This window comes from Aspergillus aculeatinus, assembly GCF_003184765.1.
Source record: "Aspergillus aculeatinus CBS 121060 unplaced genomic scaffold BO66scaffold_38, whole genome shotgun sequence".
Lineage (NCBI taxonomy): Eukaryota > Fungi > Ascomycota > Eurotiomycetes > Eurotiales > Aspergillaceae > Aspergillus > Aspergillus aculeatinus.
The window spans coordinates 283,721-300,816 of record NW_020291507.1 but is presented as its reverse complement, the minus strand read 5'-3'; the positions used below and the strand labels follow the sequence as shown (position 1 = coordinate 300,816).

General features: G+C 58.6%; 6 protein-coding genes across 6 annotated transcripts; 1 reads left to right on the top strand and 5 right to left on the bottom strand.

Annotated features, from left to right (window-relative positions):
• Positions 1–34: 34 nt before the first annotated feature.
• BO66DRAFT_456434 (uncharacterized protein) lies at positions 35–993 on the bottom strand (the record flags this gene model as incomplete). The annotated part of the gene is made up of 1 exon (XM_025652135.1): positions 35–993. The coding sequence occupies exon 1, from the start codon at positions 731–733 to the stop codon at positions 35–37; it is 699 nt and encodes a 232-aa protein (XP_025501832.1). The 5' UTR covers positions 734–993.
• On the bottom strand, positions 994–2,990 carry BO66DRAFT_137828 (hydroxymethylglutaryl-CoA synthase). Its single transcript, XM_025642032.1, has 3 exons — positions 2,783–2,990; positions 2,596–2,698; positions 994–2,477 (listed from the first exon to the last, which is right to left on the bottom strand). Exons 1-3 carry the CDS (start codon positions 2,837–2,839, stop codon positions 1,255–1,257), a joined length of 1,383 nt encoding a protein of 460 aa, XP_025501831.1. The 5' UTR covers positions 2,840–2,990; the 3' UTR covers positions 994–1,254.
• A 1,345-nt stretch (positions 2,991–4,335) lies between these two features.
• BO66DRAFT_393450 (NAD-dependent succinate-semialdehyde dehydrogenase) lies at positions 4,336–6,783 on the bottom strand. The gene is made up of 3 exons (XM_025647767.1): positions 6,297–6,783; positions 6,156–6,243; positions 4,336–5,915 (listed from the first exon to the last, which is right to left on the bottom strand). Exons 1-3 carry the CDS (start codon positions 6,324–6,326, stop codon positions 4,534–4,536), a joined length of 1,500 nt encoding a protein of 499 aa, XP_025501830.1. The 5' UTR covers positions 6,327–6,783; the 3' UTR covers positions 4,336–4,533.
• Positions 6,784–6,961: 178 nt separating this feature from the next.
• Positions 6,962–9,274, bottom strand: BO66DRAFT_378406 (carnitine O-acetyltransferase CAT2). The gene is made up of 4 exons (XM_025645793.1): positions 9,049–9,274; positions 8,951–8,996; positions 7,230–8,892; positions 6,962–7,178 (listed from the first exon to the last, which is right to left on the bottom strand). The coding sequence occupies exons 1-4, from the start codon at positions 9,136–9,138 to the stop codon at positions 7,046–7,048; spliced, it is 1,932 nt and encodes a 643-aa protein (XP_025501829.1). The 5' UTR covers positions 9,139–9,274; the 3' UTR covers positions 6,962–7,045.
• Positions 9,275–10,067: 793 nt separating this feature from the next.
• On the bottom strand, positions 10,068–12,267 carry BO66DRAFT_393447 (mediator of RNA polymerase II transcription subunit 17). The gene is made up of 3 exons (XM_025647766.1): positions 11,981–12,267; positions 11,535–11,920; positions 10,068–11,481 (listed from the first exon to the last, which is right to left on the bottom strand). The coding sequence occupies exons 1-3, from the start codon at positions 12,250–12,252 to the stop codon at positions 10,220–10,222; spliced, it is 1,920 nt and encodes a 639-aa protein (XP_025501828.1). The 5' UTR covers positions 12,253–12,267; the 3' UTR covers positions 10,068–10,219.
• A 1,283-nt stretch (positions 12,268–13,550) lies between these two features.
• BO66DRAFT_393445 (ATP-dependent 6-phosphofructokinase) lies at positions 13,551–16,552 on the top strand. Its single transcript, XM_025647765.1, has 3 exons — positions 13,551–14,699; positions 14,749–15,210; positions 15,260–16,552. Exons 1-3 carry the CDS (start codon positions 13,959–13,961, stop codon positions 16,406–16,408), a joined length of 2,352 nt encoding a protein of 783 aa, XP_025501827.1. The 5' UTR covers positions 13,551–13,958; the 3' UTR covers positions 16,409–16,552.
• The last annotated feature ends 544 nt before the right edge of the window (positions 16,553–17,096 follow it).

Genomic DNA, 17,096 nt, shown 5'->3' with positions numbered 1-17,096 from the left:
CCCCCCCCCCCCCCCCCCAAAGAAAGACAATCAATCACCCCTTCCCCCGCTTCCCCTCTGTCCCAGCACCAGCACCAGCACCTTCCCCCTCAGCACCAACACCCCCCTTCTTCCGGCCCCTCACCTCCCGCAAAACCCGCTCGTACCGCTCGAACCCCTTCCCCCAGCCCGTCTCGCCGGGCTGCGTCCGCACCCGAAACACATGCGCCTTGCGCGTCCACCCCATCCCCGAACACCCCGGCTTGGCCGCGTTGTGCGCCGCGCCGCCGGCCATCGGGTCCAGAAACCGGCTGACCTCCGTGTTGCCGGGGCTGACGTACAGCGGGTCGTCCTCGCGGTAGTCGTCCAGCGCGCACTCGGCGTCCGAGGCCAGCACCTCCAGCGCCGGGTCGGTGATGGTCGGGTCGAACGACCACGGGTGGTGGGCGGCTGCGTCGTCGGTGCCGCTTTTGGACGTCTCGTAGGACTCCGGCCGCAGGAGGTGGCGGTCCAGGTCGGATTCCGGGTGGCGGTTGCGGTGGTGGCTCGTGAGGTAGGAGGAGGAGGGGGTCGGGGCTGGGTTGGGGCTGGTGGGGTTGGTGGTGGTGTTGGTGTGGGTGTTGGTGTGGGGGGATCGCTTTGATGGTGGTTTGTAGAGGAGAGGGAGGTGGGATGGGGTTTGGGGTTGACGGCCTAATCCCCTGGGGAGGAGGAGAGGGCGGGAGGCTTGGGTTTTGGTGGTTAGGCGCCACATTGTAGGTAGACGGTTGGTTTGTCTTGAATGAGTTGTGCTTGGGGATTGTGAGGCTGATATGCTCTGGGTTATCTGGAATAGTTGTTGTTGGTTGTGATGGGCTGGGAAAGTCACGCTGTCAGTCACCCTGGACTCTCTTTATGGGAATGGATGAGGTTGGCTTTGGCGCTTCACATGCTGACGTCAAGATGCTCGAGTACGATCCGAACCATGGGTGCCGTGCGACTCGGGCCTGTCAGAACACCACCCCGGACTCGCTACCAATCATAACCGCAATGTCCGGTGTCTTCATTCATGGGTAATCCTGTCCGCCAGTCTGGGGTTGGTTAGACTTTGTGAAACAGCCTGCAACATCCTGTCCCGCAACGTTCACAAGATACAGCGTGCCCTAAGTAGAGAAGTCTCGCCATCCGACAATCCCGCAAAGCTCAACTCCCCTTCCATTCATGAACCTAATCACCTTAACCTCATTTCGAACAGCACTCCCATTCATATGGACACACATCCCCCGAGAAACCCACCTAAGCCTTGACCGCATACCTCCTCCGCAACATCTCATCCACATACTCCAAGTAATACGTCCCCGGCAGCAAAACCCCCACATCCCCACGAGGCACATACTCCCTCCGCTGAAACGCCTCCTCCCTCAACCGACACATCTCATCCCACACCTCCGGCGCAGCGGGCATTCGGGCCGCCAACCGCCTGTGCAGATCCAGCCTCTCCGCCATGACCCTCGTATCGCCGCGCACCACCAGCGTGAAGAGGGTACTCGCCAGCCCGCTCCCATAACTGAACATGCCGATCCTCTTCCACTGGAGCCGCTCACTCGGCACGGAGGCCAGCAAGCCCACGAGCCCGGAGTACAGACTAGCGGTGTACATATTCCCGCACTGGGCCGGGACCAGCAGGCCGGGCCGCACCCTCTCCTCGAAGCGCGACTGCGCCAGCGCCATCAACTGCTTCTCGAGCCCCTTATCGCCCAGGGTACTCTCATCATCCAGACCCGCCCCGCGCGGCCGCAGCTCCTCCGGAACTCCCCCAGTGCGCAGCAGATCATTCCACAGCAGCCGGGCATACGCCTTGGCGACGAGCTTGCAGTTGGGCGCGTGGAAGAGGAAGTAATCGAAGGCGTCGATGCCAACGCCCACCGGCCCCCTCGCCCGCCCTCCCTCATCCTCCTTCGTCTGTTCCTCCTCCAACGCAAGCATCTTCTCCACCCAACCCCGATAACACCCATCCACCGCCTCGAGATAACACCTCCCGGACCCCGCCCCGTCCACAAAAGCAGCCTCCCTCCCAAAATCCGCCTTGAAGAAGTCCCACGCGTGCCGCATGTACGACGCCCGCGGCACCCCCGCCTCCACCACCACCGGCGCGTCCGCCCCGACAAGCATGGCCACACACCCCGCGCCGCCCGTGGGCCGGGCCGCCGCATCCTCCCGCGCATACGCGGCGATGTCGCCGCACACGACCACGGCGTCGCGGCCGTCCCACGCCGAGGACTCGATCCACGCGACGGCCGCCAGCAGCGCGGCGGTGCCGCCGTAGCAGGCGTTGTAGGAGTCCACGCCCTCGACGTCGGGGTATTCCGGCGTGAAGAGCTGCATGAGCACCGTCTTGGTGGATTTGGAGCGGTCGAGGAGGGATTCCGTGCCCACGCCGAGGTATCCGATGGAGGTTGGCGGGATGGCGTTCTTGTGGAGCAGGGCGGAGAGCGCGGTTAGGGCTAGGCTGTTGATGTCTATCCACGCCGTGGATCCGTGGATCCGTGGGTTAGCGGTTTGCTAGGCGGGAGGGGACCGGGGAGGTTGCAGGGGGGGGGAAGGGGGACTGGGGGACTCTGGGGATGGAGGGGTTACCCTCGCGGTCATCGCAGAAGCTCATGTTCGTTTGGCCCAGGCCGATCGTGTGCTTGCCGGCGCTGACGTGCATGTATTTCTCCAGGTCGGGCTGGGGGACGTACTTCCTCCGGATCGTTTCGTTAGGTCCTCGCCACACCACACCGGATGAATCCTGGGAGAGATGAGTGGAGTGGAGACAGCTTACGCGGTTGGGAAAGTAGATCTCGATGGCTTTGATGCCGACGTTCTGGGGGCGGGTCATGCTGGAAAAGGGGGTCACTGAAGAAGATGATGACCAAAAGTCGGAAGAAGATGATGATGTGCTTTGCGGAAGGGTTGAGCTTGTTGCTTGATCTATAAGCTGTCGCACTCTGGAGTATTTATGTCTGCTCGACAGAATCCCGGTGGTCGGGGCTGGTGTCGATGTCGGAGATGGACTAGGCGTCAGTGCTCGCGACTACGGTGTACATCAGAGCATACCGGCCACGATTCAGCTCGGACTACCGGGATTTCCTCTTCAGGTCGTCGACTATGGCTGCGGCCATGCTAGTCGACTGTGCTAGGGTGTGATGCTTGAAGCTAAGAGGTTAGGTTCGTGGGAGGCTGCTGTTCGACCGGGGTGAGTGGGTGGGTGTGGGTTGGAACCGCCAGGGTGATGGGGGTTATACAGCACCACCTTGGCTGGACATGCGCAACCCAGACTTTGAACCGGTTGAAATCAACAAGGTGCACTTCTCCTAGACAAATAGGTGAGGCACATTACCTATAATGAATGCTCTTGTCGGGCTCATTGGCGGACCTCAACAACCCCGACCCGAGCACGATCCATGTTAAACGCACCCTTCTCTCAGTCTCGACCTTGACTGAAGCAACCAGGGTCATTGCAGAACATTTCACTTAGAGACTAACCCGCAGCGCTAGGCAATTTCCAGACAGAAATTGGTGGAAGACTATCTGACTCCTGATGCGGGTGTTAATGGTAAGGTTGAGGATGACACTGCCTAAATGATGAACCAGCCACCCCTCCCAGCTAATAAGAGTGGAATCTCACCGATTGGGGAACTTGCTTGAAAGCTTTTATCAATTTTCAGAGGGGACGATTTATCTTTGAAGTAGTTCGCATATCCCTTTGTTTTTCTCAGGCGTGCAGTGGACATACATAGTTCTCCTCCTCCTCCTCCTCCTCCTCCTCTTCTTCTCGTTGGCAGAAATACTAACTCTGAGTGCAGGAAATGACTAAGTATTTCTTCTCAGATGCCGACAATTGATCACTGAGGGAGAATCAGAGATCTTGCGGGCTATACTCTCAGCAGCTGGCCTGGTGTGTGACACGATAGTAGCTCTTAGCAGCCATGACCGAAGCGACAGAGCGTACAGCCACCCAAGGCCTTGAGATCCCTTTTTTTCACCTCTCATTTTGTCTTTTGGTGCAGATGTCGCCAATCAGCCGAAAGTGTTCAAGCTTCTACAGACGACCGTAGATGTCGTAGTCGAGAGCGTGGGAGAGACGTAACTATCTCACCAAGAGCAAGGGTATCTCCCAGCACAGAAAACAGAAGGCCGAAGACTACAAGTCCGTCAGCCACTCCCCTTCAGCACAAACCGTGCCCTCAATGGCAGCGCCCGCATCGCCAACCCATACGTCACGCCACAGGATCGTCCGTCTCCAGGATATCCAGCATGGATGTCGATGACTGGGCCGCATGTCCCATTCTACATGTTTCTGCACGCACAGGAGTATTTATAGACATAAAATTGCTCGAGATGATATCCAATCCCAAGGTGTCCGGTCTGACAGTTAGACTCAAACTATAATAACCTCGAAGACGATGAATCCGTAGCATTTACGACCCGACCCGTCAGGGGTCAGAACTAAGCGTATCAGCGGACGTGTGCACATCCTCGAACACCATTATCCACAGCCATATCCCTCACCAGAACCAACCCCCTACAATACTAATAATGCCCAGCAACCGTCAACGTCCCCGTCTTGGTAACCAAATACTCATTGACAGCAACCTCCTTGCCACTCTCCTTCCCATACCCGGACTCCTTGACCCCGCCGAACGGCGCCTCCGCCGCCGACGACGACCCGGTATTCAGCCCAATCATGCCGGCCTCGAGGTTCTCGAACAAGCGCCACAGACGATCGGCATCCTTGGTGAAGGCGTAGCTCGCCAGCCCCATGGCGGTGTCATTGGCCAGCGCGACGGCCTCGTCCTCGGACTCGAAGCGATACAGCGCGGCGATGGGGGCGAAGGACTCCTCGCTGGACACGCGCATGTCGGCGGTCATATCCCTGAGGATGGTGGGCTGGAAGAAATACCCCTTGCCGTGGACTCTGTCGCCGCCGAGCACGACCGTCGCCCCCTTGGCCGTGGCATCCTGCACCTGCAGCCGCGCCTTCTCGACCCCCTGCGGCGTGGTCAGCGGGCCCATCGTGACCCCCTCCTCCCACCCGTTGCCCACCCTGATCTGCCGCTCGGTGCGCTCCTTCAACATCCCCACGAACCTCTCATACAGCCCCGCCTGCACGTACACGCGGTTGGCCGTGATGCACGCCTGGCCGGCATGCCGCCACTTGAGCGCCATCAGCATGTCCAGCGCCTGATTTAAGTCTGCATCATCGAAGACCAAGAACGGACAATTCCCGCCCAGCTCGAGCGTCATCTTCTTGAGCCCGTCGGCACAGTACCCGGCCACCAGCTTCCCGACGCGCGTCGACCCGGTGAACGTGACCTTGCGCACGGCCGGGTCGCGACACAGCGCCTCGCTGACGGCGGGCGTATTCGCCAGATCGGTGGTGACGACCCCCAGCACGCCGGGCGCGAACCCCGCCCGCCGCGCCAGCTCCGCGAGCACGAGCGCGCTGACCGGCGTCTCCGGCGACGGCTTGACGATCATCGTGCACCCGGCCGCCACCGCCGCCGCCGCTTTGCGCACCACCATCGCCACCGGGAAGTTCCACGGCACCAGCGCCGCCACCACCCCGATCGGCTGCTTGAGCGTCAGGATCCGCCGGCCCGGGAGCGCGGCCGGTGTGATGCTCCCGGAAATCCGCTCGGGCTCGCCCACGAACCACCACGTGAAGGTCAGCGCGTAGTCGATCTCGCCCAGCGCTTCGGCCAGCGGCTTGCCGGTTTCGTGGACGAGGATCCGCGCCAGGTCCGTCCGGTGGGTGCGGAGCTGCGTGTCCCAGTTTTGGAGGAGTTGGGCCCGGTGGCGCGCGGTGGTCGTGCGGAAGGTGTGGAAGGCTGCGGAGGCGGCGTTCGTGTATTTGGGGATGTCGGACGCCGTGTTGGTGGGGATGCTGGTCCAGGCGGTTGTGGTTGCTGGATCTTTGGGAGTTGTTAGTAGGGAAGAAGGGGGGTACGGGGGGTTCCCCCCCGTGAGTATCAAGGGTATATATGTGTAGGTTTGATATATGGATTTAAAGGTGATACACTGCGAATAAGAAGGGGGGGTACGGGGGGTCTCCCCCCGTAGATCTCCAATATAAGAACAACATGATGATGCAGGTTGAATGGTTCATCAAAGAGGGAAGTGTGCATGAACGAGGACAAAGAAGAGAGACACACCTATAACCTCGAACCTCTCCCCACTGCTTGCAGGCGTCCACTCATTGTTGACAAAGGAGTCAAAGTGGAGGATGGACGGGTCATCGAGCTGCCCATCTTAGTCTTTCGTCGATGCTAGTGAGATGCTTGGGCAGTACGAACCTTGAAGGGGAGTTCATATTTCTGAGCCATGATGATATTTTGTCTGGATAGGGGACAGTCCTGTGGAAGGTGAGTATACAGTATACTGAAGCAGAGGTGGTTGAAATAAAGAGTAGGTAGTAGCAATGAAATGAGGGGTATGGGGGCATCCCATATTTAACTGTAAACTCAGCTCAGCCCAGCTCAGCTCACCCCGCACTCCACCCTAAATAAGATCGGCAGGGTTGATCATTCCGTCAGCTGTGGCTGATCTCCGCTGAGTGTAACCACATCACTACGCCTTCGAGTGCCCTACTTCTGCGGCCATTATGTGCCTTCCAGATATTCACAGCTGCATCCATTCAGCCGGAAAATGCGCCGGTGTGACGTGTGGCATTCCTACTCGGCGTGATAGCCAAGCTTTCTGTCGTACACTGCAATGTGCTCGTCACGGCGGCACCCCCCTCGTTAGTACAGGTTTGTGTTTTGCTGGGAAGTTGAAAGAAAGGGGGGTCCGGGGGTTCTCCCCCGGGAAGCCTGCATTAATTGATTTAGGGTTGGATGTTACTGGGAAGCTGAAAGAAAAGGGGGGTCCGGGGGTTCTCCCCCGGGAAGCCTGAGTGGTGTACATGTATCAAATCACTACAGTAGGATCATCAGTCCAGATTACAGCAATGTCACATCGTGCTTGGGTAAACAACTCAATTCAGTACGATCTTCTGATCTACAAGGTATATCTCCAGATCCCATCCCACTCTATCTATGGTATACTACAACTTCGCCTTCTCGCTCTGAGCAGCCAGGTCAGGCATCAACACGTCCCGCAAGTCGGAAGCCGCCTCGTTCAGATAGTAGCTCATGCGCTCCGCCCCCAGGCGCTTGCACACGATGTTGAAGTTCAGACTACACACATTAGTAATGTCCTGGCCATGCACAGTGACAAAAGCAACTCACCTGTTCTCGTTGATCATGTAGGCAATGCCAAACCCATCGTCAATCACCTGACTCCATCCATAGCCGTTGAAGAACTCCGAGCTCAGCTGGCTGGTGGACAAGTACCACGAGCCGCTGTATGCATAGGCCGGGTCCTCGTACAGGGCGGGCAGCTTCTCCCCCTCCTTCACCAGCTTCTTCAGTCCAAACAGGTGACGGTCCACGCCGCGGCCGTCGCTGGCCTCGGCCGTGTACTTGGAGTGGGCGGCCAGCGCCGCGCGGAACAACCGCACCACCTCCTCCCGGGCCACGGCCGGGTCGCTGATGGCCTTGCAGAAGGCCACGCTCTCGTCCGAGACCGTGCGGATCGTCTCTGTGCGGCCCTCCTGGAACTTGCGGGTCGACGCCGACTCGTACGTCGGGCGGTTCTTGCCGTACATCTTGTAGTAGGCCAGCTGGATGATCATCTGCACGTACGCATCCGGGCTGCACTTGAACTTCTTGATCAGGCCCTTGCCGTAGCCCTGGTACGCTTGCACCTTCAGCTCGTGGTTCGAGATCTGCTGCCGGTGCTCTTTGGTGGCCGCCTCGATCGCCTCCTCCACCTCGCCGTTGAGGTGGAAGTTGATCGGCCGCGGGTCGGGCAGGTCCGACCGCACCGCCTGCTCCGAGAGGTCGATCTTATTGCCAAAGATCAGGCCGTTGAGGTGGTCGTTGAGACGGTGGGTGGGACTGCCGTCCATCATGCTGTGCTCACCCATGAACCCGGCCGTGCCGTTGTCGTTGACGATGAATTGCAGCGGCTTGTCAAACCAGCGGTTGGCGCCATCGCCGTGCCAGTATTGGTGAGCGCGCTCCTCCAGGGTCACGGGCGACGCATCGTCCAAGCACACCACGAACCCGGCCGACTCGATGTCCCGCAGCGCCTGCTCGTTCGCCGGGTGCGCTGCCAGCAGCTTCTTCCGGGCGTCGGCCCACGAGTCTCGGTTGGCGACCGTCAGCACGCCAACCGGGGGCGACCGCTGGGCGATCTGGTAGATCCGCTCGAACTGGCGCTGGAACTCGGAGTTGTTCAGCGGCCGGCCGTTGACGGCCAAGGGGACCTTGAAGAACTGGTTCTTGCGCACCACCACGATGTGCTCGTGGTCCTGGGCGGGGAACTTCTGGGGGTAGTCCACCCCATCGCCCGGAATCCGGCAGCAGTTGAACATGTACTCGTACGAGCTCATCGCCATGGGCTGGCCGCGCATGTACTCCGGCTCCAGCTCGCCCGAGTCCACCTGGCGCTTGAACTCGAGCGCGGCGGTGGTGACCGAGGCAGCCCGCTTGGCGGGGTCCCGCCGGGCGCGATCGTCGCGGTACGAGTAGAAGTAGGAGACGTAGGGGATGACCGGGTCGCGGTAGGCGAGGTATGCCGCGTGGTTCCACCATTCCAGAAGCCAGTTCTTGGTCTTGGGGTCGGCGGCGCGGGCGAGCAGCCTTTCCTGCAGGGGCTCGCCCTCACCACCGGGCCGCACGAACGCCTCCACCGCCTTCTTGGTGCGCTCGTACTCCGCCTCGGACACCAGCGGGTGGACGGACTTCAAGTACCGCCGGCCGGTTTCCTCTAGCGAAGGGACGGGCAATCGGGGGAGTGAGTCTTCGAAGCGGAGCATCTTCCCTTTGGAGAGATCCTCTGTGTAGCCTGTGTCGAATGCGCGTTAGCCGTCTTGTTGCTGGAGGATTGGCAGACTTTCGCTTACCCTCAGGGACAGATGAGGCCTTGCGCCGGGGAGCCATGACTGGGGACTTTGCCGAAGATTGTTAGTCGTTATCGCAGTGATCAAGAGAGACCACTTACCACAGCTGATCGGGCGAGAAGTGAATTTGTGGGGGGAAGACGGGGCCGTAGGAGAGTGGGGAGGCGGCTTCTGCTCGCAGCCGTAAACATCCCTCACGGTTGTGACTGGAACGAGAGGGTGGTAGAAGAGAGGCGAATTGGTAGTCGCAGGGTAGAAAGTAGAGCAGCGAGAGTAGGGGGGAGGAACAAGAAGAAAAGAGAGCAGAGAGCAGAGAGCAGAGAGCAGAGAGCAGTTGGTGGAAGAAGAAGAGGAAGACCACATGAGACGATCAGGCCGGCCAGGTCGGGGAAAAGCCTCGGCAGCAGAGCGACAGCAGCTCACCCGACCGAGGGCGGGTCACACCCTGTATCTTACCGGTTTGCGGGACACTTGGGGTGATCAACAAGCAGCCAACTGTGTATAGAATGGTAAATTACAGCATTACGGTACTATGATCCGCTGGCTTATGTAATGCCCCCGACCGGCCATCAGCCTCGGTTCATGGGAGCTCCAGTTCTTACTGTACTGTACGTCTCAGGAACCTGGAAGGTCATGACGATGACACAAGGGGGATATGAGCCCAAGATCTATTCCTCTATTCCTGTGCAGTATTTCACTGTACACGAGCACTGTACATGAGCATTATTGATCCTCGAATGCTCACATCTCGCTTTAGAGGCTGTCTTCAAACTCCAAATGTCGCGTTGGTGATCCCGTCGAAATGCGGGGAGAAACTGGGGACGGAATCAAGGCCCGGGTGGGGGGTCACTCTTCTGAATCCGCCAAAATCAGCTGCATCAGCTGCCTACTCACTCGACCTTGAAGTTCACACCATCATCCATCGCTGCACTGCTGCATCATAACCTACGCATAGCCCTGTCCAACTCATCGTCCACATGAACCCTTCCATTCACCCGTCCCGCTTGCCCGAGCCACTGGAACGAGTCCATTGGTCGCGCCGCAAGGAGTGCCCGCCTCCAACTCAAATGTCTCCCTCAATCGTCTTCCTACAGATAGTGCTTACGTCGTGCGGACCTGGCTCAGAAAAAATCATGGCATTATATCATGGGTATCATAGGAGGTTTACTATGGTTCGATGCGCCGGCACGGTGGTAGCAGTACGGTTCGACTGCGTGGAAGCTTCACTGCTCTTGCCGCAGGTGAATCCACCAAGTCTCGAGTCTCTGGCAGTCAAGGCCGATCTTGCGATACCTCCTTTACAAACTCCATCAGACTTGGTCGCGATTCACTAGAACCAGCGCTCCAACTCTGAGAGCGCGAATTTGCAGACTTGCCCTTCTCTGCGCGGCCAGACACATCCGCCCCGCGCAATGGGTAGGTTTGGACGGTCAACTCTTCCCGCGAGAGACTGACTTTCATCTTCTTGTTGTTCCCCGAGCTGGAGAGAGCCCGGAGCTCGCCATGGTGCGCATAAGCCGCTTCCCAGCTCAGCACGCCCTTGCCCGCATCGGTGCCCTCCGGCGACTTCACCCCTTTATTTGCGATGGTGGTCACAATATCGAGCAGCATAAAATGGGCGAGGGCGGCTGCTGCTTCGGTCGGCAGTCCAATGCGACTGGGGGGCGTGACCTCGGGGTGCTGCGGCAGGTTCACCGTGATTTCAAAATAGGTGCCCGATGGCGGGGAGACGGTGTTGGTCCGTACTTTGACGCAGAAGGAGCTTTCGGGGGTGAGGAGGTTGCCGGTGAACGTAGACTCGAATGGCATCAAGAACTGTTTGACCAAGGTCTCCACTTTGGGCACGGAAGCGTGCACTGTGGGCAATCTCACAGACGAAAAGGGGGCGGAAGTGAAGCCGCAACGAAGTCCAGCAGCCTTCAGCACCCCAACGATGTCACCCATAAAAGACTCCAGAGACCGCACATGCGCGGTGTGCTGAAGGTATGCCATCACCGGACGCAGCAGCTGGTACTCGGGAACATGCCGTCGTTTTGGCGTCAGAGGGGGCGGCGGCTGTGTCCTGCGTCGTAGATTCTGTCGGTGGGCGTAAGCCAGTAGGATGCGGATCGAGTGCGCTACTGCATCCGCCAGGGTGTCGTGTTCGTTCGAGAGCAACTCTGTATCCGCCGGTTCGCCCTGGTCGACATCCACCAGATCCAGCAGAACCTCCTGCTCTTCCGAAACGGAAACCTGCACGAGGTTCTGACGCGTTGTCACGCCCTGACTGCCCATGATGCGAGCCTCGCGTACCATTTCATGAAACAGCTCTTCCTCGTAGACCGTGTCGCGCGCTTGTAAAATCCGGCCCTCGATCGAGTCGGCATTCGACAAAGACCAAGACACCTTCGAACACCCAGTAAATTGTCCCTGCGTCTTGACCCGCACGCGGACCGTCCGGATCTTCTGGGGGATCAATCCTTTGTCCAGCAGCAGGCTTCCGTCATCGGCTCGCCGCAACGCCGCCAGGCCTCGGTCGCGGAAAATCGGCGTAGCTATATCCAAGATCAGCATGGCTATAGGCCCTGCATTTTAGGGAAATGCATACCTTCAAGGAACCCGTACTGCACCCCGAGAGCCTGTCTATCCCGGGGCAGACGGCAGACCTTCCACCCCTTGTTCTTCACCGCCAGCACTTCATCCCAGTATTTTGTCTCCGACGCAACCTCAGTCTCCAGCCGGGTCGCAGACCGGAGCAGCTTGTTGGCGGCCGCATTGAAGTTCTGGATTCTCCAGCCCCGCGACACGGTCTTGATGTCCTGCAGCGCGGCCTCCGACTTGGGCGGGGGGTTCACGATCTCGGCGTTCAGCGAACCCAGCGGCGCAACCTGTTTCAGGTAGGCGGACATGGAGAGCTCCGCTTGTCGGGGGGTGTGTTTCGAGAGGAGCAGCGAGACGAAGTCGAGGGCAAACAGGGCTTCCATGTGCGCCTGCCTAACACCTGCCATCAGCACCGTGTTCTATTGGTCGGTCGGGGGTTTCCCCATCACCTACATGGCGAATTGTGTGATCTCGGCGCGACGCTTGTACAGCTGGTCCATTCGCTCCGTGGTGTCGACCTCGGCGGCGGGCTTCTCGGCTTCTTCCTCCTCCGCCCACGGGTCCTTGTTCTTCTCCTCTGCGATTTTGGCCCGCAGGCTCTCTTCGGTGACATCGCGGAAGGATCCGTACTGGGCGTTGATCTGGGCGATTTCCTGGGGGAGGGTGTCCGGCCGCTCGCGCTTCTCGAGAAGCGGGCGCAGGGGGAGGGTGAAGGAGTCGGACATGGTGGCGTTTGTCCGTCAGGTGGCAGCTAAGGCGAGGAGAGGAGTTTGTGCAATTGATGGAGCCGGAGACAGAGCATGGCAGTTTGCACGTGATGGGGGAGCTGTTTGGGCTAGTCTGGTTTGGTCTTAGTGTTCTTCGGGTTATCAGTTCCGATAAGGCTTCGTTTCTTGATGGAGGAGCAACTTGCGAAACACATTTTAATAGGGAGCCAGTGCATGATTTTATGCGTAAGGAGTGTAACTAGCTCTCCTGCTTCTCTCCGTACATATGCTCTTACTGAGTGCATCTAACCATCCTCGTATCGACGAAAGAAGCACCGATATGATGTCGATGCTTGCCATTTAGGTACTATCTACCTTCAAGCAGGAAGACCGTAAGTTACTAGCTAGTCATACAAATGGAGAATCGTCCATGTGCTGCTGATTTGCAGGACTATACACCGTACTTATGATGTGCCTGAACGTGTCCGTTTAGACATCTGACATCAGTAGTAAAATCGTACTTACGAGTTGTACTGTACAAGAAGTACAACATCTATCCTTGAAGCGAAGCAGTCCGCCTGGCGATCATCGTTAGTTTACTTCGTTTTTCTTACGTTCTGTCGTGGTTTGGTCTTGGAATACGAGGGTATGATGAGGTCTTCAGTTCTCACATTGCGTGTCATGGATAAACGTGCCCGACGACTGGGGAGCGGTCGGAAGGCTGGAATATATATCTGTTTACGAACTGAACATTAATATGGAACCCGAAAGACTTTCAGGTTTGGAATGTGTATAGATGAGTGCTAATTCAGGTGTACCTCGCTACCGAATCACCAATATTTGACCAGCAATCTCTGATGTTGTCATTCTCCACTGGCAAACCAGTTCTGAGAGGTATGATGTTAATTGTCGAGGTTGCCGGCTGGGCGCAACGACGGTCGGCCCGCAAGACCCCTCACTGTCCGGTTCGGGAAGCCCAGGCAATGGGCCCGCTGGGCGGGAGTCTACCTGGTAGCATACAGTACATGGCAGGTAAGTTAGGTAGTAGTGTCAGTCGCTTGCTGCAGCTTGTTGCAGCTTGCTCCAATCGGATCACCCAGATTATGCGCGTGGATCCTGTTTGAGGGTAAATCACATGACTTCACGTGCGGATAGCGGCCCTACCCTAGTAGCAGTCACGTGAAGTGTCCCGCACTAATCTGCTTTTGGCGGGCGCAGAAGCGGTGACATCAATTGCCGCAAAGGGCCGCCTTTGGCCTCGCTCCCCTCTTTCGTCATGCCACTGGGCAGATGCCTCCAGCTTCGACTCACCAGAACTTACACGAGCATTAAAGACAGCTGTATCCGCATCTCATCAGGACCAGAATTCCTTGAGTCTGACTATTCCGTGTTCTTTTCGTTGTTTCTCGCACCCTTGTCCTCCCTCTACCCGCTCATCCCCTCCCCCCCCGTTAACTCACTCACTCGGCGGGGCACTACCGGACCTCTCCAGTCCTCAAGTCTGTGACGTACTGTTGCCCACACCCGCTTTTTCTCACCGGAACTTCTTCTCCCCCACCGTCACACAGGGTATCTTACCTGAGGAACGTTCCGCAAACCGCCATTGCCAGCTCTTTTCACTCATCATCCCGTCGCCTATCCTCCCCTCACCAAGTAAATTGCTCATCCCCCGCGTGGATTGGAGCTACAACCCCTAACACACTGAACTCGTCGGCATCGACACGATGGCTGCCCCCCAAAATCCCGTGCAACCCCCCAAGAGACGCCGCATCGCGGTCTTGACCTCCGGCGGTGATGCTCCTGGTATGAACGGCGCCGTCCGGGCCGTCGTCCGCATGGCCATCCACTCCGACTGCGAGGCCTACGCCGTCTTCGAAGGCTATGAAGGTCTGGTCAACGGCGGAGACATGATCCGTCAGGTCTACTGGGAAGACGTCCGCGGCTGGCTGTCTCAGGGTGGTACCCTGATCGGCTCTGCTCGCTGCTTGACCTTCCGCGAGCGCCCCGGTCGTCTGAAGGCCGCCAAGAACATGGTCCTCCGTGGCATTGACGCCCTGGTGGTCTGCGGTGGTGACGGCAGTTTGACTGGTGCCGATCTCTTCCGGTCTGAGTGGCCGGGTCTGTTGGAGGAGTTGGTCGAGACGAAGGAGTTGACCAAGGAGCAAGTCGAGCCCTACAAGATCTTGAACATTGTCGGCCTGGTTGGATCCATCGACAACGACATGTCCGGCACGGACGCCACCATCGGGTGTTACTCGTCCCTGACCCGTATCTGTGATGCGGTCGACGACGTGTTCGACACTGCCTTCTCCCACCAGAGAGGCTTCGTCATCGAGGTCATGGGACGTCACTGCGGTTGGCTCGCCTTGATGGCTGCCATCAGCACCGGTGCTGACTGGCTCTTTGTGCCTGAAATGCCTCCTAAGGATGGATGGGAGAATGACATGTGCTCCATCATCACCAAGGTACCATTAACCCTGACCCATGTTCCCGAGCCCTGTTAACATCTTCCAGAACAGAAAGGAGCGCGGAAAGCGGAGGACCATTGTCATCGTGGCCGAGGGCGCACAGGACCGACACCTGAACAAGATCTCGAGCTCCAAGGTCAAGGATATTCTGACCGAGCGTCTGGGTCTGGATACCCGTGTGACGGTTCTGGGTCACACTCAGAGAGGTGGTGCGGCCTGTGCCTATGACCGCTGGCTGTCGACTCTGCAGGGTGTGGAGGCTGTCCGCGCCGTCCTCGATACTAAGCCCGACTCGCCGTCGCCCGTCATCACCATCCGCGAGAACAAGATCATGCGCACGCCTCTGATGGAGGCCGTGAAGCTCACCAAGACTGTAACCGGACACATCGAGAACAAGGAGTTCGACAAGGCCATGGCTCTCCGCGACTCGGAATTCAAGGAATACCACTTCTCCTACAAGAACACCTCCACCCCCGACCACCCGAAGCTCTTGCTCCCTGAGAACAAGGTAAGAAGACTGCTGCGAGGTTTTCGGCACGTGTGCTGATCGAATACAGAGAATGCGCATCGCGATTGTGCACGTCGGTGCCCCCGCTGGTGGTATGAACCAGGCCACCCGCGCCGCCGTCGCCTACTGTCTGACCCGCGGCCACACCCCGCTTGCGATCCACAACGGCTTCCCCGGTCTCTGCCGCCACCACGCCGACACCCCGGTCAGCTCCGTCCGCGAGATCAAGTGGATCGAGTCGGACAGCTGGGTCAACGAGGGAGGATCCGACATCGGAACGAACCGCAGCCTGCCCGGCGAGGACCTGGAGACGACCGCCAAGTGCTTCGAGAAGTTCAAGTTCGATGCGCTGTTCGTCGTCGGTGGGTTCGAGGCCTTCACTGCGGTCAGCCAGCTGCGCCAGGCGCGCGAGAAGTTCCCCGCCTTCAAGATCCCCATGACCGTGCTGCCGGCCACCATCTCCAACAACGTGCCCGGTACGGAGTACTCGCTGGGTAGCGACACCTGTCTCAACACCCTGATCGACTTCTGCGACATCATCCGCCAGTCGGCCTCGTCCTCGCGGCGCCGTGTGTTCGTCATCGAGACCCAGGGCGGGAAGTCGGGCTACATTGCCACGACGGCCGGTCTGTCGGTGGGCGCGGCGGCCGTGTACATTCCCGAGGAGGGCATCGACATCAAGATGCTGTCGCGCGACATCGACTTCCTGCGCGAGAGCTTCACGCGCGACAAGGGCGCCAACCGCGCCGGCAAGATCATCCTGCGCAACGAGTGTGCCTCCAACACGTACACCACGCAGGTCATCGCCGACATCCTCAAGGAGGAGGCCAAGGGCCGCTTCGAGTCGCGTGCCGCCGTGCCCGGCCACTTCCAGCAGGGCGGCAAGCCGTCGCCGATGGACCGGATCCGCGCGCTGCGCATGGCCACCAAGTGTATGATCCACCTGGAGAGCTACGCGGGCCAGTCGCCGGAGGAGATCGCCGCCGACGAGATGTCCGCCTCGGTGATTGGCATCAAGGGCTCGCAGGTGCTGTTCTCGGCCATGGGCGGCGCGGACGGGCTGGAGGCGACCGAGACCGACTGGTCGCGGCGTCGGCCCAAGACCGAGTTCTGGCTGGAGCTGCAGGACACGGTCAACATCCTGTCCGGCCGGAGTAGCAAGGAGAACGCGGCTGCCTGGACGTCTTACGCTGCTTAGGACGGAGACGAGACGGACGAGGCCAGGCTGGGCTGGGCTAGAGCTAGAGACGAGCGTGGCATGAGGCATGAAAAGATCGATGCAGATGGGTGTTATGCGATATGGATAATGATTCGTTCATCAATGGACTTGTTGATATTTACCCTCCTCCTCGCACCTTCCCTGTAGGACCCTCCCCGATGTATACCTAGAGTAAGAACCTTGCACCTTCCCGTAAGACCAACCCCGATGTACACCTAGAGTAAGAACCCCCTACCCCCTTTGCACCTTCCCACCCAAACCACTCCTCATATTTACCTAGGGTAAGGCTTCCCGGGGGAGAACCCCCGGACCCCCCTTTCTTTCAGCTTCCTGGTAACACTCAACCTATTTATACCTAGCATAAACACGTTCCGGGGGAGAACCCCCGGACCCCCCTTCTTTTCAGCTTCCCAGTAACACTCAACCCTAATGTATACCTAGCGTTAATGCGTTCCGGGGGAGAACCCCCGGACCCCCCTTCTTTTCAGCTTCCTGGTAACTCTCAACCCTAATGTATACCTAGCGTTAATGCGTTCCGGGGGAGAACCCCCGGACCCCCCTTCTTTTCAGCTTCCTGGTAACACTCAACCCATTTATACCTCGAGTAACGCTTCTCAGTAAACACATCCGTAGTCAACATCGAATGCCTAAAGAATCACATAGGGAT